This window comes from Zalophus californianus, chromosome 3 (genome assembly GCF_009762305.2).
Source record: "Zalophus californianus isolate mZalCal1 chromosome 3, mZalCal1.pri.v2, whole genome shotgun sequence".
Taxonomy (NCBI): domain Eukaryota; kingdom Metazoa; phylum Chordata; class Mammalia; order Carnivora; family Otariidae; genus Zalophus; species Zalophus californianus.
Genome location: NC_045597.1, coordinates 165,872,654 through 165,895,174, shown reverse-complemented (window position 1 = coordinate 165,895,174; position 22,521 = coordinate 165,872,654). Strand labels below are relative to the sequence as shown.

Genomic DNA, 22,521 nt, shown 5'->3' with positions numbered 1-22,521 from the left:
TACAGCTGAAGAAGATGAAAACATTCTGGAGATGGATGGTGGTGTTGGTGCGCAATAATGTGAACTTGCTTAATGCCACAGAAATATACACCTAAAATGGTTAAAATGGTTGACTGTTTTTAGCCATAATTTGCAAGAGAAAGGGAATCAGTATGTGAACTCTTCTTGGTTAAAGGCAGCTAAGATGCAAAGTCCAAAATGCTACTTCCTGGTCATAGCATGTTTAGTAATATCCCAGCATCAGAAAGAACAAGAACCAGAATTGTATTTATGATATTTTCACCATGTTAAATGTTTCTGGTTGGGAGGTCTATATACTATTCCATTTGAGATGGTTTTATAATTATTACATTTCTTTCCAAAGCCAGAAAACAATCAATCACAGATTAAAGTATTTCTTGGGTTCTGTTTTGTTTGGGAACTTGGGGAGTGAGGAGAAGGAGGAGAAGTATGTAGATATTTATCTAATTGGGACATTCCTTAGGGAAATTATCATACAAATCCATGCTATTTATAGTATTTGGCGCCACACCATACCCACCTTGGTAATTAGCTCCACAAGGAAAACAGTTCACCTTACAACAAAATGCCTGATTGTAAGCCTGCCCTGGAGAGCCCTGATTGTTGGCAGAGGTTTAGGGAAGGCTCCTCTATCCCCTGGAATACAAACACCATGCTGACATACTACCGCCTCAACCTGGCATAGAAGATCGTAGCCCTAAGACACCACACCACATCTTTGAGTATTTACTCCTGCCTAAGTACACCACTCTCATTGGAGGTGACTCAGTAAAGGTCAGCTGCAGCCATAAAACCAGGGAGACACAGAGCGTCACCCCGCCCCACAAATGTCCTCACAATTACTTCTAAGCCCACCTTCTTTTTTAATAAAACAATCCTTTATTCATAAAAGAGCAGTTCATAGCTTGGACTCCCTAGGCCTGTACTTAGTAATTAATGGGTAACATTTACCGAGTCCTACCTATATGCCAGGTACTGTCCCAACCACTTTACATGGGCAACCCATTTCAGTCAGGCACAACCTCTGGGGTGAGTGCTATCATTATGTCCATGTTATTGATAAGAAAACTGGAGTTTCAGAGTAGCTGGTATTAGCAGATGTGACCCTTAACTCCCCAACCATTCTTCCCCCCATGTTGCAAACAAGTTAGTAAAGAAAGTCAATATCTGACATTCTAAACAGCCTAGCACAAATCATATTTACCAATTTCCCTGCCTTGCACTGAAATAACATCATGTCTGTGTAGGAACACTGGTTATCACATGCTGACAAAAAGTTTAAATTGGGTGTTAATAAAAAATAGAGGGTAAATGAACCAGTTCTTATTAAATTCAACTTGTTTCAAAGTTTCTTCAGGCTGCAGACTCCTATGTTGGAGAATGTTTTTCCAAAAAAGAAAAGCTTTTCTAGAATGGTCAAATGTCTAACTTATAATTTGGGAACACCAAACATGAACACCCTTGGTTCAGTTAACAAGGAGGAAGGAAATCTAAGAGAGGAAAAAAAGAAAGTCAAGGAAGTGTAACAAGAAAAGGTAAGCAGATAAGCAACATACTGTAAAAATGTCAGGATTTTAAATAAGATTATTTGTTTGAAGTTCTCATTTAGGAGGGAACAGAAAGACAAAAAAACACAACTGGTTACAGAAGAGGGCCAGGGTATGTGTGATTGTGTACCATGGTGTAATTAGTTTATAGATCCTTTTCTTAGAGAAGAAAGTTGTCTAAAAGGGACAGAAACTTCCCTATTCAACCCACAAATATGGTGTGATAAAAGAAGAGACTGGAAGTTCAGGCCTTTTTGGTCATGCCAACAATTCCCAAGACCCGGAGCAACTGACCTGACCTCTCTGGACTTGGTTTTCTCATCTAGAACACAGAAATAATAATCACTAATAATATAACCTGTTTTGTTGCTGTGAGGACCGTGTGAGACAATAGATATGAAAATACCTTGATAAAACTGTTTGGATTCGCTACAAAGGTAATATATTATCTTTGCTATTACCAGTGTATTGCAGAATGAGTTGCAATTTGATTTAATGCATTCTACTTAGCTGAAACAGTAAAGAGCAAGAAGACACATAGAAGATGAGGGACTCCCCTAAGTGTTGATTGATTTATATTATTAATGGAGCCCATCTGCAAGACTCAAAAATCAATTTATTCATGGCCCTGGAATATTTTTTTATGAAATGCCTCCAGGTGCACTTAGATTTGACTTCTAAAATTAATCTTTAGCCCCACTGAGGGCAAAAGGAAGTGATCCAGGAGCATGTGATTATGCTGTTCTCACTACCTACCAAGGGTTAAAAATGGGCTCAGATGACTCCCTCAGGTGGACACACCATGTAGATAAAAAAGAAGGGAATGTCCTCAACTACATAATAATAGATCAAAATTAAAGAGCAATAGAGGGCATCTGGGTAGCTCAGTTGGTCAAGCATATCTGACCATCGATTTTGGCTCAGGTCATGATCACAGGGTTGTGAGATTGAGCCTCATGTGGGGCTCCACACTGGCCGTGGAGCCTGCTTTCTTAAGCTTGATTCTCTCTCTCCCTCTCCCTCTGCCCCTCTCCTCCCACCGTGTGCATGTGCTCTCTCCCTCCCTCTCTCCCTCTCTCTAAAAAAATAAATAAAAATTTTAAAAGAACAATATAGTCATTAGTTATAGGGTCCTATTTATACTTCTGTTCATTGGTTTCTTTGAACTTAACTCTCTATAATTAGTGTCTATCAGTAGAGGAGACTTATTTGAATTTCCATCCTTTTCATTTTTAAATAGAGAACATTTAGTGTTGTTAGATCTTGTTAACAAATAAATATCTTCCACAACAGAATCGAAAGTAGACCTTGAATTCATTAATTTGTAATGTTCCAGATGGGGAAAGTAACCTCTGTCTACTCTTTAGCCAGAGGAAGCACCTATTAAAACAAAACAAAACAAAACAAAAAACACCTTATTTGGTGCATCAAGCCAATTCACAGGTTTGGCTCTGTACCAGAATGGGTGTCCCGTGATGGAGAATGCACCTTTCGTGTTACTCTATAAAAAGCAAAACTACCCTAATTTGCTATGAGTGAACATGATTGTTCTTAACTTCTCATTATTTTGAGTAAACCATGGTAACTGGATCTATCCTTTTTATAATAGAATCCCTAGCATTAGCTTTGATTAAAATTGTACCGAATTCATATAAATTCTAAACACAAAGTCTCCTTTGTAAAACTACAAAATTCAGATGCTGAATGGATTTTGAATGAATGAATTATGTGAATGAATGAGTCTTTCATAAGGTTAAAGGGTATCCACGTCACTTGTGAATTGAATACTTTATGTGAATAAAGCCTTATGACTATGTACATTTTGGAGAGGAATAAAATATTTTTATTCAGAAAAACACACTCTAGGAACAATTCATTACTCAGATCTTAAAGATGGAGAAGACAGGATCTTCTAAAGCAGGAATTTAACAGTATTTGAATCTAAAACAAACGCCTGAGAAACATTACTGACAGATTCAGTTGTTGCCACTGATCACAAGGATTTTCCCTAACTAGTCCTGGAATTTGGACAGATATAAGCAGAACCATCCAGAAAAAACTACCTCCTGCCATGGGCTGACTTTTATGTAAACAGGCCTGGAAAAATGCCAAAGGATTGCAGAACAGCAAAGTGTATAGAGTATACAGAAGAGGAGCTCCTTTCCAGAATGCTTCACATTCTCTCCTTCGCTGCCCAAGTAAAATTCACTGAGCTAAAATCATGCTTGTTGCATGTGGATAAAGGGAGTCACAGGATGAAGTCAGTGTTCCAAGATTCATCTGTCAGCAGTGGGACTGATGGACTGACAGAGAGAGACAAGAGGTAATGACAAGAACAAAATAGAGAGAGAGGAGGAGGAATGTATTCAAGAGAGAAACGTCAAGACTTAATAAGTGACTATTTATAGACAGAAGATGGAGAGAAAAGAGTCAAAGATGACTCCCCAGGTTCACTGTCAGATGGCTAGAAAAACAGCCGTACCATGGAGGAACATAAGGAAGGCACACGGACAGCCCTCTTCCGGCCTGACTGGACTCTCAGATTGGGTGATGCCACCACGCCTGGGCAACTGCATCGGGCAATTACGTGGTTCTGGATTATTTTTTGCCTGGCTCCAGAGAGAAGGACAGTGGCCCAATCTGTTACCAAAACCTGAGAATGAGTGAAGACAGGATGACACTAGTAGTTACATAGTTGGCAGGAATGAGTCAAACCCTGCGCAGAAAGAGCAGGAAACCTCCCCAGAAACACGCACTAAAGCAAGACTTGGGACATACAGCTCAGTTCAGACTGGGAAGAGCCAGTGGCCATCACATCAGTCCAGGGTGAAGTGACCAAATACAGTCTGGACTTCATGGGACAGAAGAGTCAAAGAAACACCTCTAGGGGCCAGGCAAGGAGCAGAAACAAAGAAGGCTGAGTGTGCCGTAAAGGAGGGGCAGGGGACTGAAGTCAACAGTGGAGGAGTGACGGGAGATGGGTTACTCCCACCCAAGACAATGGGCCCAATCTTCCCACTCTTCAAGGGAATCAGCACACTCACTGTCTTCTAACAGATACGTTATTTCATCCTCAAGCACTTGTCAGTGCCTGACATCTTTGTGTCATTGTCGCTGGTGTTGTTCTTGCTGTGTTTACGGTCCGTCTCCTCCCACAAGGGAAGAGAAGTTAAGTTCCCTGAGGAGCCACAGAACTGACACTTAGTCAACATTCAACCAATAATGTGCTCACCTCCTGACTTCTTGGGACTTCACCATCTGATGCAGAATATCCAAACCCCTTAGCTCTTCACACTCTTCACAGCCTTGCACACTCACCACCACCACTCCCATGGACCTTATTCTCTCTCCCAAGTGGGCTTTGCAAAGGATAAGACCTGGGTTTAAATCCTGGCTCTGTCCGCCACTGACCAGCTGTTTGTCCTCTTTGAAGACATGAACTATAAATTTCAACTGCTACATCTATAAACATGTACATTACTGGGTTTCTAGAGGACTTAGTTTATTTATTTTTTTAATTTTCTGAGAGTGCGGGGGCGGGAGGGACAGGGCAGAGGGAGAGAGAGACTTTAAGGAGGCTCCAGGCTCAGTGCAGAGTCCAATGTGGTGCTCAATCTCACAACCCTGAGATCCTGACCTGGGCCAAAATCAAGAGTCAGATGCTTAACTGACTGAGCCACCCAGGCGCCCCTAGTTTTTTTTTTTTTTAATTGACTACAAATGTAACACTAATGCCCAATTCTTTTAAATTTCCCATCCTTGGCTTTCCCCTTCTCACACTGACCACACCAAACTCCCTACTGCCTCTCAGCAGGCCGGAGGCTTTGCCTGCTGACTCTGTAGGTCTCCTTCCCCTCCTTCACCCTCCACTCTCTCTCCACCTCCCGATAACTTACCTTCTAACTGCTCCTTAGGGCCAGTTCAATTGTTTCTTCCTCCATCACGTTTTCTTTGACTTTCTTGGGTGCCCACAGATTTTTGTTCTTACAACCACCACCTGCACTGACATGAACCACACACCACCAATTGCCTTGTTTCTGACGCCCTTTCAATTATGAGCAAGGGTAGGGACTCCGTAATACTCTTCACCACTTTTCCCAGAGTTTAGCACAGCGCCAGATTCAAAAGGCATTCAATAAATGTTTAGTGAACCAAGCAGAACTAACGTCCAACAGATGTAAATCTGATTTATCAGAAACTATATGGGTGGATTCAACTCTTGTTTCACCACTGAGAATTAACCCATGGCAATAAAAAAAAAAAAAAAAAAAAAAAAAAACCTCACATAGTCAGCTCCTGATTATCCACATTAATGGTTAATAGTGGTTGACAGTGATAGGGATGATCTAAAATCTGTCAATACAGATATTTTCACTATTTTAGGTAATGTAAACATACAGTGTGATTTATGCAGCATTGAAAACTCAAGATCAAAATTACCTCTCGTAGTGATCTGTCACTGTGCCAAAAACTCTCAACAGTAACTTGAGGCTCTTTTGAATTGTCAATTTGATTATAACACAAAATTTCACAGAAAGCACTGTACTCTTTCTATCCTATGAGTGTTCAATCATCAATTCATTCAACAGCTATTTACTGACAGCCTACCATATACCAGGCATTACAAGCAAAACCATTACAAGCCTGAATTCTATACACGACAATTCTGTAATAACTGCTTCGGAACACCTGGAAAACCTGGAAAGAAAGTTGAGGCCAATATAAAAGTTTGTATTATCATATAACCATATAATCACCACTCTATCAATTCTGAGAAAGGACGCTATAACTCTTTCGGCTGGCCTACGCCAAGAACAAGGAAGCAGCTGGATGGTCAGGAAATGTGGAACCAGCCTTCTTCTAATGTAGAGTAGGATGCAGTAATAATCATCATGATCTAAATTCATTTAAACATCTCTCTTCTCTCCTTTCAATCTGGGGTGGTAGAGAGTAGATCTGATGAAGAAAACAACTTCTGTTTTTCTGAATTGCTGCCAGGCATTTACAGTGTGATAACCCTGCTCACACCCAGAGTCTGGACATTAGGTAAGGACTTGAGTGTAGGATTTCCAATTGGCGATGAGGATGGGATTGTGGGCAATTTGTGCGCTCCCCCCCCCCAAAAAAAAACCAATGCCACTGAGCTGCAAATGGCTGGCTAATTCCCTCTCCCAGACTGCTCAATCTCTCTGGGAAGGAAGCACTCCTTGCTAGTGGTCTGTGCTGTTGCTTTGTGCTGCTGTGTATTGCTCCTGCTGGGTATTGCCTTGAATATCTGACCTAAGTTGTCAGTTCTATGAAAGGTCAGACACCCCTGCCAGGACCAACAAGCAGGATTCAGTCTGAGGTGGGTGGGACCAACAAGCAGGACTCAGTCTGAGGTGGGCGAGTTGCCCAATAGTCTCTAAACAAGACCTGCAGGTTATTGGGTCTGGAGATGATTGGCTATAATTACATGTGAAAAGTTCCAGCATGGAGCCAAGGTGAGATAACTAAGGATGGTAGGGCTCTGTCTCTTTCCCTCAGGCAGGAACCAGGGGCTCCAGCCATCAGGTCTTGGAAACCAAGGAGAGATTCCTTAGGTCAGTGCCTGAAGGGGAGGCCAGCTGCTGGGCCCCAGTGCATCAGTGTTCAGGACAAGGTGCTGAGCTTGGAAGCCCTATCCTGTGACAACTCTACCAGGGAGAGGCATCATGGCACCCACCTGGGTGGGCAACACTGCTGAGGCAAGCTTCTTCATGTTGCTGCATTTCTTGCTGCCCTCACAGATTGTCCCCCAACTCCATGGGATACCAGAAATCCCACCCCTGCCATGGTGTGGCAAAACAAATTCTTAATAAAAGCAGGGCCCCCAAGCACCTGGCACCAGCTCTTCCTAAGTTCCCAGAGGAGGTCTAAAAACTATCAGATACTTGTAAGACCCCTGCTTGAATGGCTTAGGCTTTACTTAGCACAGTGGCATACCTACATGTGCTACGTTCTTGGGGCTTGGGGGCTTTCCCAAATATGCTGGCTAGTATTACACTAGTGGAGGAGAACCCCAGCCCCTTGGAAGTTGACTGGGACACCCTAGAAAAGGAGGCAGCAGCCCATGAGCAAGGGAAGAGACAATCTCCGCCCCAGGTGTCCCCTGTGACTACCCTTCATACCAAAACATCCAATGACAACCAGCATGAACAAAAAACAGAGACACCTAACTATACCATGATACAAGGGCAACATTTTCTAGAAAAATATGTCCAAAGGGAGGGGAAGAAGGGCACTGATTGGCTCTCATGAGTCCAGAACTGGCTTCAGCTTTTGCTTACAGCAGTTGAGATGTACAAGCTGGCTAGACTGCTCAAAGACCCCAAAATCAATAATTTGTTTCAAAATCCCATGGTATTAAGGGCCCATTTTATTAGAGACACTTTAAAGGAGCCCCCAGATTTGTCACCACAACAAGGGCACTCCCAAATATATTTGCCATCAGGAAAGGAGACGCAAAAGAAATACAAAAGGGCATGGACTCTGAAGAAAAGACCACCTCACACCTCTAGAGCCCACAGGGATAAGGAGGATGACACTCTGCCTCTCCTGACTTCAACGTTTATGGCTTGGCACGAGGCCCATCAGTCTGTCGCATTATTACTGAGTGAGTTTGGGCTCACTGTGAGTGGACAACTCTAGATAAAGTGTACCTCCTCTTACGTAAAATTGGGATGGTTCAATGGGTATATCATTTTGCTGAGTATCATGCTCCCACAAAAACCCCTGACCATTTCCAACCCAGAGGAGATGCCCTTGGAGCCTGAATCTAAGTTCTTCTTAAAGGGCACTCCCCTTAATTATAAGGCCATGCTGTTACAACTCATAAAAATGTTAGACACAGGACAACAGGCATTAGACTGCATCAGTGTTGTAGCTAGGCATGAAAACAAGTGCTCCTGAAGCCCAAATCTTGTTTTCTGGTAAAGGCAAATGGAACCCACTGCCCCCTCAGCCAGGAACCCAGTGGAGGGGCCCTAGGGAATTTGGGAATTTCTAGGCCCCTCTTCAGTCCCTACTGACAGGTGGTGCCTTGACCCAGCTCCCTCCATCTCAAGACCACCAAGAAATCTCACTGTATTGGCAACTCTGGAGATCTGGGGTCCCTAATGATTTAATCTCTGGACAGCCCAAAAACAAGTTAGAAGCCTTTACTCGGGCAATGAGGGCACCTCAAGGGACGCCAGCTGCCCCCCACAAACCCCACCAAGGACAGATGCCATCACCTCTCGGAGCACTCCAGCCCTAGGAGTAGGATCCGGAATCCCATATCCTCATCTCTGAGACGGACTGCCAATGCCCCTGCCCTAGGCACCCAGCAGTTCCCTGAACTTATCCCTCCTCTGATAACTTTTCTAATTATCCATTGTGACACACATAACAGACATTTTACTACTCTCACTGACACTGGATCCCAAATTACAGTGCTGCCCAAGAACCCCTCCAAACATAAGCCAGGGGCATTCTTTAAATTACAAGGCATAACAGGAGAGTAGAAGGCATTCAATTTCCATTGGATGTCACTATTGGAACAATCTTTATGAAATATCTTTTAGCACTGAAGGCCCCTTTGGCCCTACCCTTTCCTGTTACAGGTATGGTTGCCTTGACATGGCATTGTGCCATCTGGAACAAACCCAAATTCCTGACCTTTCTAGTGGGAGCTGTACACTGGGAGCCCATATGACTGCCAGCTTCCAATTAAGATGGTAAATACCATCCCTTGTGACAAAGGACTGAGGGACTGCAGTCTATAATGCAAAATGTATTAAAGGAACTCATTAAAGACACCATTTCTCCTTTCAATTCTCCCATTTGGCTGATATTAAAGCCCACTACTAATGAGTAGCACCCTACAGTTGACTACCGAAATTTAAATGCTCAGGTACCCTCTATTATGGGAGCTCAGGCTCCCATTCCCAAAATTTTCCAGTTAAGCAAGGACATTCAGAGGGCTCCAAGAGACTGCTTTGCCATGATGGATCTAGCTAATATGTTCTATTCAGTATCAGTCACCGAGGAATCCCAATGGCAGTTCACCTTCACTTTTGAAGGGACCCAATATACCTTCACCTGGCTGCCTATGGGCTTTCATAACAGCCGGCTATTGTCCACAGTCTTTGCCAGAAAGACCTGGATACCCTTACAGTGGTCTACTTGCACCATGTGGTGCTGGGCTGATGACCTCCTGATGTAGGGCCCCTCAGAGGATGGAGTGTGAGAGGCCCCAACACAGCTGGTGATCCACCGACAACATAGGGTGGGCTACTGCTCCACATAAGATTCAAGAGCCAGCCACAACTGTTTAATTTCGGAGTACTAATTGGTCCTCTAAAGGCTGGAAAATTCCACTTATGGTTAAACATCCCAGTTGGTAACTATTCAGCCCCCCACCACACTATGACAAGCTCATAGAGACAACACATACCATACTTACCCATCATTCTTAAACCCATTTATGTAATCACATGCAAATCCCCCACATTTCTTGGGGAGAAGTTCAACAACAGCCTTACAAATGACGCAAAGATCAATTCATCAGTTGACCCCCAGATCCCCACAGCTCCTCCTTCTGGGTTGAGGCACTGGCCACCATGCACTATGCATCTTGGAGTCTAACTATGGACTAAACATGGCTCCTCCTGGCTGCCTTACAGGCTTCTGCGCCATACAGCTGCTCTCCAGAGCCACCCAATACACCCCCTTAGAACATCAATTCTGTTTGCTTATTGCCTTTGTTAGAAACAGAGGCCTTTGTGGTAATGGAGCCCATTCTCTTGAGTACCCACCTTACCATTACTCCATGGACAAGGGACGCCTCCCAGTGGTGGCTCACACAGCTACAAATGCCTCTCTGCGAAAATGGTAATGGTGCCTTCACGAACAGGCTAAACCTGATGTGATGGGTCTTTCCAAACTGCAGGAGGATATGGCTTCCCCGCTCCTCAGTCCCCTGCCCAGAGACCTTGAAGAACTGATGGACAGTGTCTTCAGTGCTTGAATCTCTGGTAGCCCCTGGAAGAGCTGATGGAATGAGAAGGGGGACTGTGTATTTCCCAATGGCAGCACCATCACCATACCCAGTGGAGCCTATTGGAGAGCAGCAGCACACTATCCTGCCAGTGGCACCATGCTTATTAAAGATGGCCAGTCGGGTCAGCTCAGCTCACTGAGCTTATAGCAATACAAATGGCTGTGCAGAGCACCACTGCCCATGACAAGCCTCTTGTCCATATTTTTACTGATTCGTGGGAGGTTGCTAACAGGATAAAGTATTGGTCAAGCCAATGGCAGCAGAACAATTTTCCCATTCAAGGCCATCCCATTTGGGCTGCCCCAATTTGAAGAGACACTGGCCAGGCACTAGTCACAGTTAAGGTTACCCACCTTTCAGCACATTCAAAGGCTACCACTCCAGAGACTGTCTTTAACCGGAAGTGACAGCCCTGGCGCATATCCAGGTCACCACCAGTTGGGGCTCTCGGCCACCAATTCTTGACCAAACCCTCCGCCACTCCACCCACCACCACCAGCAAACCACAACCCTCCTCCAGCCCCCTGCATACATGCATCAGTCAATCCTTGGCTCCACCATTCTGACCTTTCTTAGTCACCACTTCCATGCTCCTTATTCCCTGGCCCAACTGTCCCATATTTCTTCAAGTCATGGGGGAGCTGCTGCCACAGTGACCTGGACCCATCACAGGGCATTCCTCTTGTTCTAAACTGCAAATTATGCTCCCAAACACTGCACACTGTCCTGTCATGCTTCGGTTCTATGACGGGACCGCCCTTTTAGCCTCTGACAGGTGGATTTCATAGGGCCACTTCCTCTGTCAGTGGGCACTATCCACTTCACAATTGCATGTGTGGATCCCTTTAGTGGCCTATTGCTTGCTACACCCACCAGGAACACCTCTACAGAGCAGATAATCTCTTTCTTTTCTAAGTACATCCTGTCCCCATTCTGGCCCAGCAGACATCATTGACTCAGATCAAGGATCTCATTTTACTACCCATGTAACAGCGCTGGGCTAGCACTGGGCTCTCCTACAGGGCATCCAGTGGTACTCTCATCTCTCAAGTTGCTCCTTAAGTTACAGAGCAGTAATTGGACTCCTTTTAAATGGACTTTCCAGCTGCCAGGGGCACTTACCACTTTAGACTCTAGGCCACATGGCCAGCATGATCCTCACACCAACTGGGCTCCCCGGGCCATGCTGCCTGTGATTGTGATCATGGGGGAATCTGATGCCTTCATCTTACAGGACAATATTATCTACATATTCCCCAACTGTTTTGAGTCCCTTTACAGATTTAAAATGTTGATCATCTCACTTTCCAATACTCATTGGTGACCAAATCAGGGACACGTGGTTAGCTATGACCCCCTAGTCATAGTTAGTCCTGGCCCATTAGAAAAACACAGACCCACTGTGCTACTTCTGGAGCACACTTACCAGCTTGATATGCAAATTCCACCTGAAAGTCCAATGTAATAGTGGCTTTAGTGGATGGCTCATTTCTCCTAACCATAGCTCCCCAAAGGAGGTGGAAATAATTGCGCTGGGACCCACAGAAGGGATGGTGTAGAGCTCTAAAAGGGGAAGAGGCACTCAACATCAGAAGATGACAGCATGGCAATACAATTACACTTGGTCCTACCCCACTTTGGAGGAAGCTACCCGTGAACTGTTGACCCACAATAAATCTTCACTATGGGGCAGTCAGTGGGCAGATGCACAACGATAAAATACAGATACTCACTGCTGCTGGCCTTACTCTGTGCCTTGTGTGCCATCTGGGTCATGGGGCTTCTCTTCCACCCAGAGAAGCAATGCTAGAAAGTTGCTGGACCATACAGCACTCACCCACAATTGCACCCCAGTGTGGGGGGACAGCAAGAGTTGGAAGTCAGCCCTTAGAGGGGCTGTGCCCAAAAGTCTCCAGGTATGGATGCTAGCTTAAAGGCCACCATGTTCATCCTGACCTCTGGGCACTGATCATTACATGGACCTGATTTCAAACCTAATTGGATGATCAGCTTATGTAGTTCAGACCCATCTCTGGTAACATAGAGCCAAACGTTAAATTGTCAGGAGCATATGACTAAATTTTCTTTAAACCAAGCTACACAGGTGTCTCCAACCCTTACTATATTTTTAAAAGATTGATTGATTGATTGATTGATTGATTGATTTAGAGAGACAGAGAGAGGGCACGCATGAGCAGGAGGGGTAGAGGAAGAAGGAGAGAGAGAGAGAAAAGCAGACTCCACGCTGAGCGCAGAGCCCAGCGTGGGGCTTGATCTCACACACTTAGATCACAACCTGAGCCAAAACCAAGAGTCAGACACTTAATTGACTGCACCACCCAGGCGCCCCTTCAACCCTTACTATTTGTGAATGGAGACCTCTTTGGAGAATAGTACTGCCTAATTATTTACAAGATGCATCCCAAGGACCCCCAAAATTTACTGAAAATGCTCCCAACAGTTCAAGCAGACCTTAATCTGGGCACCCCAAATCTATGCAACCTTATTAGGTCCCTTGACCCCTTCAGTTCCCCTCCTGGGTAACCACCTGGTAGAGCCACCCCTCTTTGGGATGGCTCCCTCCACCCGTGACATGAATACGGATGGACATGAATACCCAAGCCTACAACCTCATCCCAAACACTGCCTCTGCAACCTTCCAGTATAGCAAAGACAACACCCAGGAAGACACAGCAGCTGATGAGGGCGAGCACTCCCCAGGACTTGGTTGCTGAACCGGATGCCTGTTTATCTGAATTCCCTGCTGATGACCCCCTTGAGTGACGTTTTGCACTTAACTATGTGTTTATCCCAGAGGCCCCTGCTGGTCGCTGTGCTTGCTTCTCAGGTGTGAGGTGGTACTCTGGCTGTCAAGTTGCTCTCCGCTGTGCCTGTGAGCTTTGGAAGGCCAAGGTATAAGACCATTTCACAACCTTCCAGGGACCCCTTTAAACCCTTCACTCAGATGCGTGCCCTCACCACACCCATTAGATTGACCCACACTATCCATCCTCCTGGGAGTCCATGAATTTAATTTCCATTGAGAGGACCCCTTCCTGGCTGAAGATCCTGCCACCACCACAGCAGCCCCCTCTACACCTTCTAGAAGGACCACAGTTACAGGGTACCTCTCTACAGGGGACCTTCCCCACGGCCACCACTCAGAGCTCCCGTTCAAGGCTTCCAATAGTCTTAATATTTTTATACAATGGACAGAAATCAAAGCTCACTTTTGGGGGCTGCTGTAACTGCTTGGCATGTCGCTGGACTCCACCAAGGCTATTTCCCATTAGTGGTCTACCCAGCTGATTTATTGACTCGGCCCTCATCTGGCCAACAGAAGGCACTTTACCAGTCCCTGCAGCTTGTCCGGCACCTCTCTGTGGTGCTCAACTGCTCCCACGCAGGATACTTTGCAAGACAGTATGTAGCACCTGTCAGGAGCCCACACACACCCTTTCCAATCCTCCCTATCTCCCCAGGAACCAACACCACTTGGATGAATACGAACTAGACTGTGTCCCCAGGAGCACAATCCCCATGGTCTTGGGCCTCAAGGCCCAGACATTCAGGGGAAACCTCAACTTATTTCAGGTACCTTGATCAAGCACTTGATATCCACTGTGGGTCCAGTGCCCTGAGGCATCTCACACATACGTGGTTCTCCATGTGTGCACATCTCCTTCCCTCAACCTCCAACGCATTTGCGTCCCTGCTGGCCCTGGGAAATCCCCTCTGTATCAGTGCACTTTAGTCTCCCTGGGACTACCCTTTCAAACCACTGGATGGAAGCTTCAATCTGTACTTCTGCCTCCCTGACATCAAGAGTGTGCAGCGTTCACCCCCATTATGTTGGGCGCAGGCCTGGTACTATGCCTCACAGGGACTGGGCAAGGCGCTGCCACATTAGGCACCTAAAAGTAAATGATTAAGGCCAACACCAGCCTGTCAGCCACCTTGGCTGAATACATTGGGCTGCCACACCAAAGCCTAATCTTAATGCAATGACAACATGATTCTGAGCAGAGATGGTTTAGATAACCATTTAGCTTCAGATTACTTACTGGCCGAGGAAGGTGTATGCACTATAAAAGGCACCAACTGCTGCACATGTATTAATAATTCTGGACAAATTCAGAGAAACTTATGAAAGGCGGCCCAACAGGTACAAGTGTTTCAGAACCTCACCCAAGTTTGTAACCAAACAACTACATTAACCTTACCCAAGGGCTTTATTTTCTTGGCCAGATCTCAACAAAAGAAGGCAATGGTTATGGACAGGATTTCAAACTTTCATTTGTCTACTGATACTGCTGATTGGCATTTTTGCTTTGCTCAGATGTTTCATGTGCTGGGTGACCAAAACTCTGACAGTGGATTTACTATCCACCATCTTGACAGTGCCTAGAATTTTCCCTAAAGATTAATATCTAAGCATCACGGGGTCAATTGTGATGAGAAAAACAACTTTTTTTGTTGTTTCTGAGTTGCTGCTTAGGCATTTTACAACATGATAAGCCCACTCACACCCAGAGTCTGAACATTAGATAAGACCTTGAGTTTAGGATTCCCATGCTAAGTTCTTGCTTTGCTTTTCCCAGAGCACCTTTTAAAATAACCACTTAGTAGGTGCCTGGCTGGCTCAGTCGGTGGAGCATATGACTTTTGATCTTGGGGTTATGAGTTCGAGCCCCACGCTGGGTGTAGAGATTACTTAAAAATAAAAATCATTAGGGGCGCCTCAGTGGCTCAGTCAGTTGGGCATCTAACTCTTGGTTTCGGCTCAGGTCATGATCTCAGGGTCATAAGATCGAGCTCCATGTCGGCTCCATGCTCAACAGGGAGTCTGCTTGAGATTCTCTCTCCCTCTCCCTCTGCCCCCCACGCTCACTCGCTTTGTCTCTCTAAAATAAATAAATATCTTTATATAAATAAATAAATATCTTTAAAATAGCCACTTAGGAGGTAAGTCCTCAAAAAGTTAGTAACCTTGACCTCAACCACTTCATAAGTAGTAGGTGCTTGCTACTTTGCTCTCTATCTCCTGCTCAACCATGACCTGGGATAGAGAATCACTCAGGTGCTACGGGAGCTACTTGCCAATCCCTATGGGGATGGCTTGTGCCCTCCCATTCCGTAGGTCATAATCTGCATATTCACACACCAGCTCTAGCTCCCCACCACAGTAGGGTAGGTCTGTGTGCAGGCCAACCAAAGTCAAAGGAGATGACTTTCGTCTTTCCTAGACCCTGTGCTATGCATAGTGTATCTCTTCCAACCCTTCCCAATAGGAAGAGAAAAGAATCCTAAGGGCGTAGGATGCAAAGCAAGTAATCTTTGACTAAAGGAAAGTTTCAGGAAAAGGTTTGAGGGGGAGAGAATATACCATCCTAAAATATGCTTCTTTGGCATAGGGATTATTTTAGGCTGATTATTTCTAAGAAACAGCAGACACAGGAGAAGTTCTGAAAATGGGAGTAGAAGTCCTTCTGTAAGACTCATTTACATTTTATAGGCAATCTCCACTTCTAAGGGTCTCTCTCTCTCTCTCTCTCTCTCTGTGTGTGTCAAGAAGACAATGATTCTAAATCTCTAAGAACTCTCATCAATGGAGAAGGCAGACTTACTTTACCATTGTTTACTGTGCTTTTCCTGACAGTCTCCCACAACTGTGTCCCCACCTCTCACCCCAACATCTTCTTTTGTCTTTAGCTGGAGATGTTATCTAAAATAGTGACTTGGGCCATTCTGGAGAGATACTCAGTTTTCCTGGGTCTTTCCCACATACACAGGAGATATACACGTTATAAAACTTCTGTTTGTTTTCCTCCTGTTAATCTGTCTTTTATTTGTTTTTATTTTGTTATGTTAATCACCATACATTACATCATTAGTTTTTGATGTAGTGTTCCATGATTCATTGTTTGCGTATAACACCCAGTGGTCCATTCAGTATGTGCTTAATCCGTCTTTTATTGCACGGTGTGGTTCAGCCAAGAATTTAGAAGGGTAGAGGGAAAATTATTTTTCCTCCCCTACAGGTTCATTAACTTTCTTAGAAACAGACCTCATAGGATTATCTCAGAATGGATGAATGAATGAGTGCATGAATAAATGAATAAATCTAAATTGTTTCTCCCTCTTTTTAAATGTATGGCCCATTTCATTAATATATTGCATTAGTGGTTCAAAAATGCTTATGCTCAGTAATCATAAATTTCCCTTTTTGCTTGTAAAAATCTCTACACATATAAAAGACAAGTCTTGGTAACAAAGCAAAACTAAATTTTTCCATTTCATGTCCTGATACATCTACAAGGTAGTAAACTGACTTCCTAGCAAGTAAGAAAAAATTTACAATAATTCATCAGAAAATAAAACTATCTATGAAGAAACTTGAATTGGGGTAAGCACCAAAACTCAAGGAACATAACCATTTAGATCTGAGGTGACCACATGTCCCATCTGCTCTGGACCAGAATCTTGGTTTATGCCTATTATCCTAGCATGATTATTAAGCATGCTCACTGTCACTCTCAAAAATGGCAGTTTGGACAGTAAGTTATACATCACCCTAATTGGAGACAAAAAGGTTTCTAGACAATCTTTGACAAAGAGAACTTTCCGGTTTTCAGAAACACTGGTATTACAGAGGTGCTCTGCACAATTGGTTTTTAAGCTCACAAATTTTGAAAGAGTTAATAACATTTTCACTTCCACAGTTGTAAAGTAATAAGGACTGATCAACACTGACTATTTATGAAATAAATACAAAGCCCTGCCTGGCAACCTATATCTGGGAACTCCCCTCTCCACCTCTACCCCCAATCTAAGGATCCATGGGAATGGCACAGTGATTCAGCATTTCTAAGGCATTCATTAAAATGTACTTGAGTGCAATGAAATCAGGAGAGGAAAAAAGGTACCTAATACACAGATATTAAAATCAAAACTTCTTTTATAAAAGCAAAAATGATGAAATTCTATAGATTCTCTCTTACTGAAACATTTGTAAAGCAGCTAAACTGACAAGTATCTCTCATCACTATTATTAGGCAAGTCATCCTAAGATACAGCAGAAAACATATGGCATACCTTTTGTCAACTAGTTCAAGAGAGGCTTAAAAACAGAAATAAAAGGGAAATCACAGAACACAAAGGGAAATTTCAGGGCATCCACAATACAAGCCACTGTTTATACTTGTGTGGGGGCACCTTTTAGAATCTTGCTTATCTCATTTTTGTGTCTCCTGGAGGACAGACCATGTCTTCTTCATCCTTGTACCCCTTATCTCTTATCTCTGAATCTTTAGCCTACTCCTTTGCACAAGAGAAATGTGCAACAATTGTTGGTTCAATTAAACTTATTAGAAAAGGAGAAAAATGCTCTCAAATATAATTTCTGTGTAAGCATTTTTTTCTAAGATAAAAGAAGAGCTTCCCCCCCCCCACCCCCCAGCCCATGGAAGGTGGAAATGGAGAAGAATCATTTCAACTGCAAGTATGTGTTCCATAGTGAGAAATCTATATGAGTGGCAGGAGAAAGTTTAGCAAACCTTAGTATCATAAAAATTAAGATATAGAGTAGTCAAACCATGTCGCCCCCCAACAAAACCCAACATAACATTCGGCCAGAAGACAGGCATCAGCCATTGCCTCCAAAACTTGAGTTATAAAAATACTCCACTGAGATTTTTTTTTTTTTAAGTCTCAGCTCAGGAGGGCTTGAGCATTCTTTGAAATGGGCTTTAAGGCAGTTTTTGGTTTGGTTTCGTTTGGTTTTTTTTCCTCCAGCACCCTATGCAAAGGCACTGGAGTTTGAGAACCTGCCATTCAACCATAGAAGATCTCTTTAATTAAGAAAGCCATAAAATGGGCCCCAATTCATTTATCAAGAGGGTCTTGGAGTCTTCTTCCTTAAAATCACCACCCACTCCTCCTATCAACAAGTCAAATGGGCAGACAGGATCCCGGAGTCAACCCATGAAGTTACATTGGAGCAGATGTCATAGACAGGTACAGCCACTTCATAATACTGCTCCAATAATAGTCAATACAAAGGAAGCATTTTCTCAGAAACCTGACTTGTAAAAAAATAATAAAAATGAAATGCTCAGGCTTCTTGAAGTTCATATTAGCTGTTTTACAATCTTGGGAAAGACACCCAAAAGCCTTAAATTTCTAACTCCCCGTTTGTAAAATGGGAGTAAATACCATTACAACCTACCTATATTTTAGAAAACTAATAAAAACAATGATATAAATCACAGATATTTTTCTTAAATTCTAGATGTTAGACAGTTACTACTTTTCTCCATTGGACAGGTATAGTCCAGAGTAAAATACTTGACATACAGACTCTATTCTCCGCTCCTGATAGAGAACAGAGGCACTGATGACTAACCCATTGTGTAAATCTGCTTGGTGTCCAAAATATTACTAACTCAAATAAAGAACAGTAAGCAAGAAAAAAAGATCCTTCAAACTCTTTGAACATTAAGCCCCTTCATCTTCTGTTGAATGCCTTGTTAAAAATCAGTGGCACTTTGTGAACCAACTTGAAAGTAAAGCAACCACTCACAATGAATACAGATAAAGTCTTGAGAGACTATGCTGGCCCAAACTGGTCTCTACATTATAGAAACTGTTTATATTTGCCATAATCTTTTAAAATGTCAAATTGTTTGCCTATTGAAAACACATCAGGAAAAAAAGTATTATCTCCTAGTGATCAATTAAAGAAATTTAAAATTAAATTTAAACACTCAATTTCTTTCTTTTTTTTTTTAAAGATTTTATTTATTTGACAGAGAGAGACACAGCGAGAGAGGCAACACAAGCAGGGGGAGTGGGAGAGGGAGAAGCAGGCTTCCCGCAGAGCAGGGAGCCCGATGCGGGGCTCGATCCCAGGACCCTGGGATCATGACCTGAGCCGAAGGCAAACGCTTAACGACAGAGCCACCCAGGCGCCCCTAAACACTCAATTTCTAAGTAAAGAACTGATAGGCAAACTGCAGACAAATAGGCTGTTACAGCTATCTTGTGTGTGCAGCCTGGAAGCAGTTTTCATCATGGGAGGTAGAACACTGCACCCTTATATAAAGCCTCACAGATATAAGTCAGGACTATAAACATACTCAACGCCTGTTCAGTGCCCAATGCGCCTGAAAGATACCTGGACCACATTCCAGCTACGAGTTTAAAAAGCCATAAGAAAATTCAAGTTCCACATTAGAGTCAGAGAGAAAAAAAACGCACAGCAATCCAATCTCAGGAGATCCCAGGTTTACTTCCTCCAGTTTCTCCCCTATCATAATATTAATTGATTTACTAATAAACTGCTGCAGTAAAATTTGTGACATCAGATTCTAGCAGAAAATCAAATCAAAGGAAAACTCTTCATGGCAGCTACTTTTGCATGCCCAGACCCATGCCTACCTTGTTATGTTTTTGCTGGTGTCTTGCCTTTGTGTCAAGAACATGATAAGGGCTTTCTGAGTCCTGGTTGATGTAATATATGAGTCTTGAAGGCAGCGTGAGTTCTTTCTGCATTGCATTGCTGTAACTGATTTTACTGCTGCTATTCCGTTGCAATGTGTTGTCTTCATTTGCCAGGACTCCCGAATTTTTTTCTGCAGTTTCATTCCAGTGCGGAGCTGGGGGGGAGAGGGAGTGCACAAAGATACACAAATACACACATATACCCTATAAACACATAAGTACTACGATGTGTTTTTCCATTAATTGCAAAAACAAAGTTTTCTATGTCTAAGCAGGTAAGAAGTAGAAACATAACATAATAATAAAAAAATATGTAAAATGTTATCCTTTGTTAAACACTGCCCATTTAGGTACCATCATATGCCCTAAGTAATAAAAATAATAATGATAAATAAAAATAAAAAAAAGAAGAAGTAGAGACACAGCAAAGCAAGTTAACAAAACAGTGAAATGGCCTGGACAGTTTAACAGCCAATGAGCCTCATACAACAATGTACTATTTCTTCCTATTTGTGTTTTATATGTACATTTCTAACCAATCTCAAATCTATACTCCTGAGTATGGGGAGCGGGGATGGGACGCGGCATGGACTTGAAGGAAGACATTAAATGAACATGCTCAGAGGTTCTGTTCTGACCCTCACGTCCACCCCTGCTCTGGAGTCTACAGGAGCTCCATGGGACTCTGACTAGAAGTATCCCATCCGAGAGCTAAGAAGGCTCGCTCCTAAGATAACTTGAGTGCTGAATTCATGGATTCGGGTTGTTAATTGAATCATTAAACAAAATAGGCAATTCCTTTTGCTTTAAACTTTGAGATGAGCAAAACTCCTTTGCCATAGTGGGAAGCAGATGCTAGCTAGCCGCTCTCCAATTGCTTTCATTTTTCTGCCAAGGCCAGCTTTCTGCTTCCACTGATTTCCAATCACCCATGTATTGACTATCATATTATCTTAATTGTTCATTATGATGACGAGCATTTTGAGAATTACAAACCAAAGGTTTATACCTCCAAAGTTTCCCTCCCCCATCTTAATTCCAACAGCAGTGAATAAACCCAGTAGGCGATTTGAGGAAACAGCACATTACCCCTAATTATTATTACATCCTCCCGCATTCGCATTCAGGCTCTCCACCCAAGAAGCAACTTGCTCCCTCGCTGCATTTACCGGCCACTGGTTTCCCCTCCGCCAAGTTGCAGAGATCGCTGAGGGACCCCGCATCCACTAATTACCTTCCAGTGGAACGGACAGTAATTGGAATGGGTTTTTAGTGAATGCAACAGAAATGGACTTCAAAAAGTGAACTGGAATGAACGGGGGCTTGGGAAAGAGAGGTAGAGAGGCAGGCAGGGTGGCTGGGAAAGGCCGAGCCCGGGACGTGTCCGGAGCGCACGGACCCGCGTGCCCTTCGCTTTCCTCTGCAGGGCCCCGCGGGCAAGGCAATGCAAAGGGCACCGGGGCCATACCCACCGCTGGGTGCAGCAGCCCCCCAGGCGCGGGGCCAGGACGAGGTGGCGAGAGGAGGCAGCAGGAGAAGGACGAGGAGCAGGCGGCAGGGCGGCGCGCGGGCCAGGGCGCGGGCAGGTGCCGGGCCGGCGGGGCGGCCGTGGGGGCCGCCGGAGGCTCGGGGAAGGCTGTAGCCCGCGAGGGGCGGCCGCCGGGAGCTGCTGCCGGGCGGCTTCATGGCTCATAGCTCCCGGGCGCCGCTCGGTGTGGCCCGCGAGAACGCCGGGCTAGGCTGCGGGGAGGCTGCGGGCGGAGCCGATCACGCCGGCTCGGCGCGCATGGTGCGGCCGCGGGCAGGGGGTCCGGGCTCGCGGCTCGGGACTAGAGACTGGGCGGCGCCCCCTCCCCTGCTCGCCTCTCAGCCCCTCCCCGGCGGCCGCTGAAGAGTCCGGGGGTCCTAGTCGCTCCGCCAACTTGGAGCCTCCCCAGATGCTCCTCCCTCCCTGCGGCGGGCGCGGCCGCTCCAGCAACTGCGGGGGCTGCTGCTGGGGCTGAGGATGCTGAGACGGCGCGTGAGAGCGAGCGGCGCGGGGGCGCGCGGCGCGGGGGTGCGCCCCGCCCTCGAGAGCGCGCCCGAGCGCGCCTTCGGGCCCTGAGGCTGATGCTGATGCTGATACTGATGCTGTTGCTATTGCCTGGCACAGGACGCACTGCGCATGCTTTATCGTGGAGGAAAGGGGGGGGAAGCAGCAGAGTGATGCAGCATCCCAGGCAGCATCAGAGGTGACGGTGGCATCTTCAGAGGTGGGGGCAGGAGAGGGGGAAGGCTGGCAATCAGAGATTAGCCAGAGGGGAAGAAAGAAGCGTGAGGGGGTTTCCTGGCCAGAGACAAAGATGATCTGGAGGAAACACTCAAACCAGAGAAATCTACCTGCCTCTTCCA

At 44.8% G+C, this 22,521-nt stretch overlaps 1 protein-coding gene across 3 annotated transcripts in view; it reads right to left on the bottom strand.

Annotated features, from left to right (window-relative positions):
- Window positions 1-22,107, bottom strand: part of ADAM23 (ADAM metallopeptidase domain 23) — a 166,699-nt gene extending 144,592 nt beyond the window's left edge. For all 3 annotated transcript variants that reach the window (XM_027591124.2, XM_027591123.2, XM_027591125.2), the window contains exons 1-2: window positions 21,603-22,107; window positions 20,068-20,285 (exon numbers count right to left, since the gene is read on the bottom strand). In XM_027591124.2, the coding sequence (XP_027446925.1) occupies window positions 20,068-20,285; window positions 21,603-21,816 (432 nt within the window). In that variant the 5' untranslated portion in view covers window positions 21,817-22,107. The remainder of the gene's footprint in view (window positions 1-20,067; window positions 20,286-21,602) is intronic.
- Window positions 22,108-22,521: the final 414 nt, after the last annotated feature.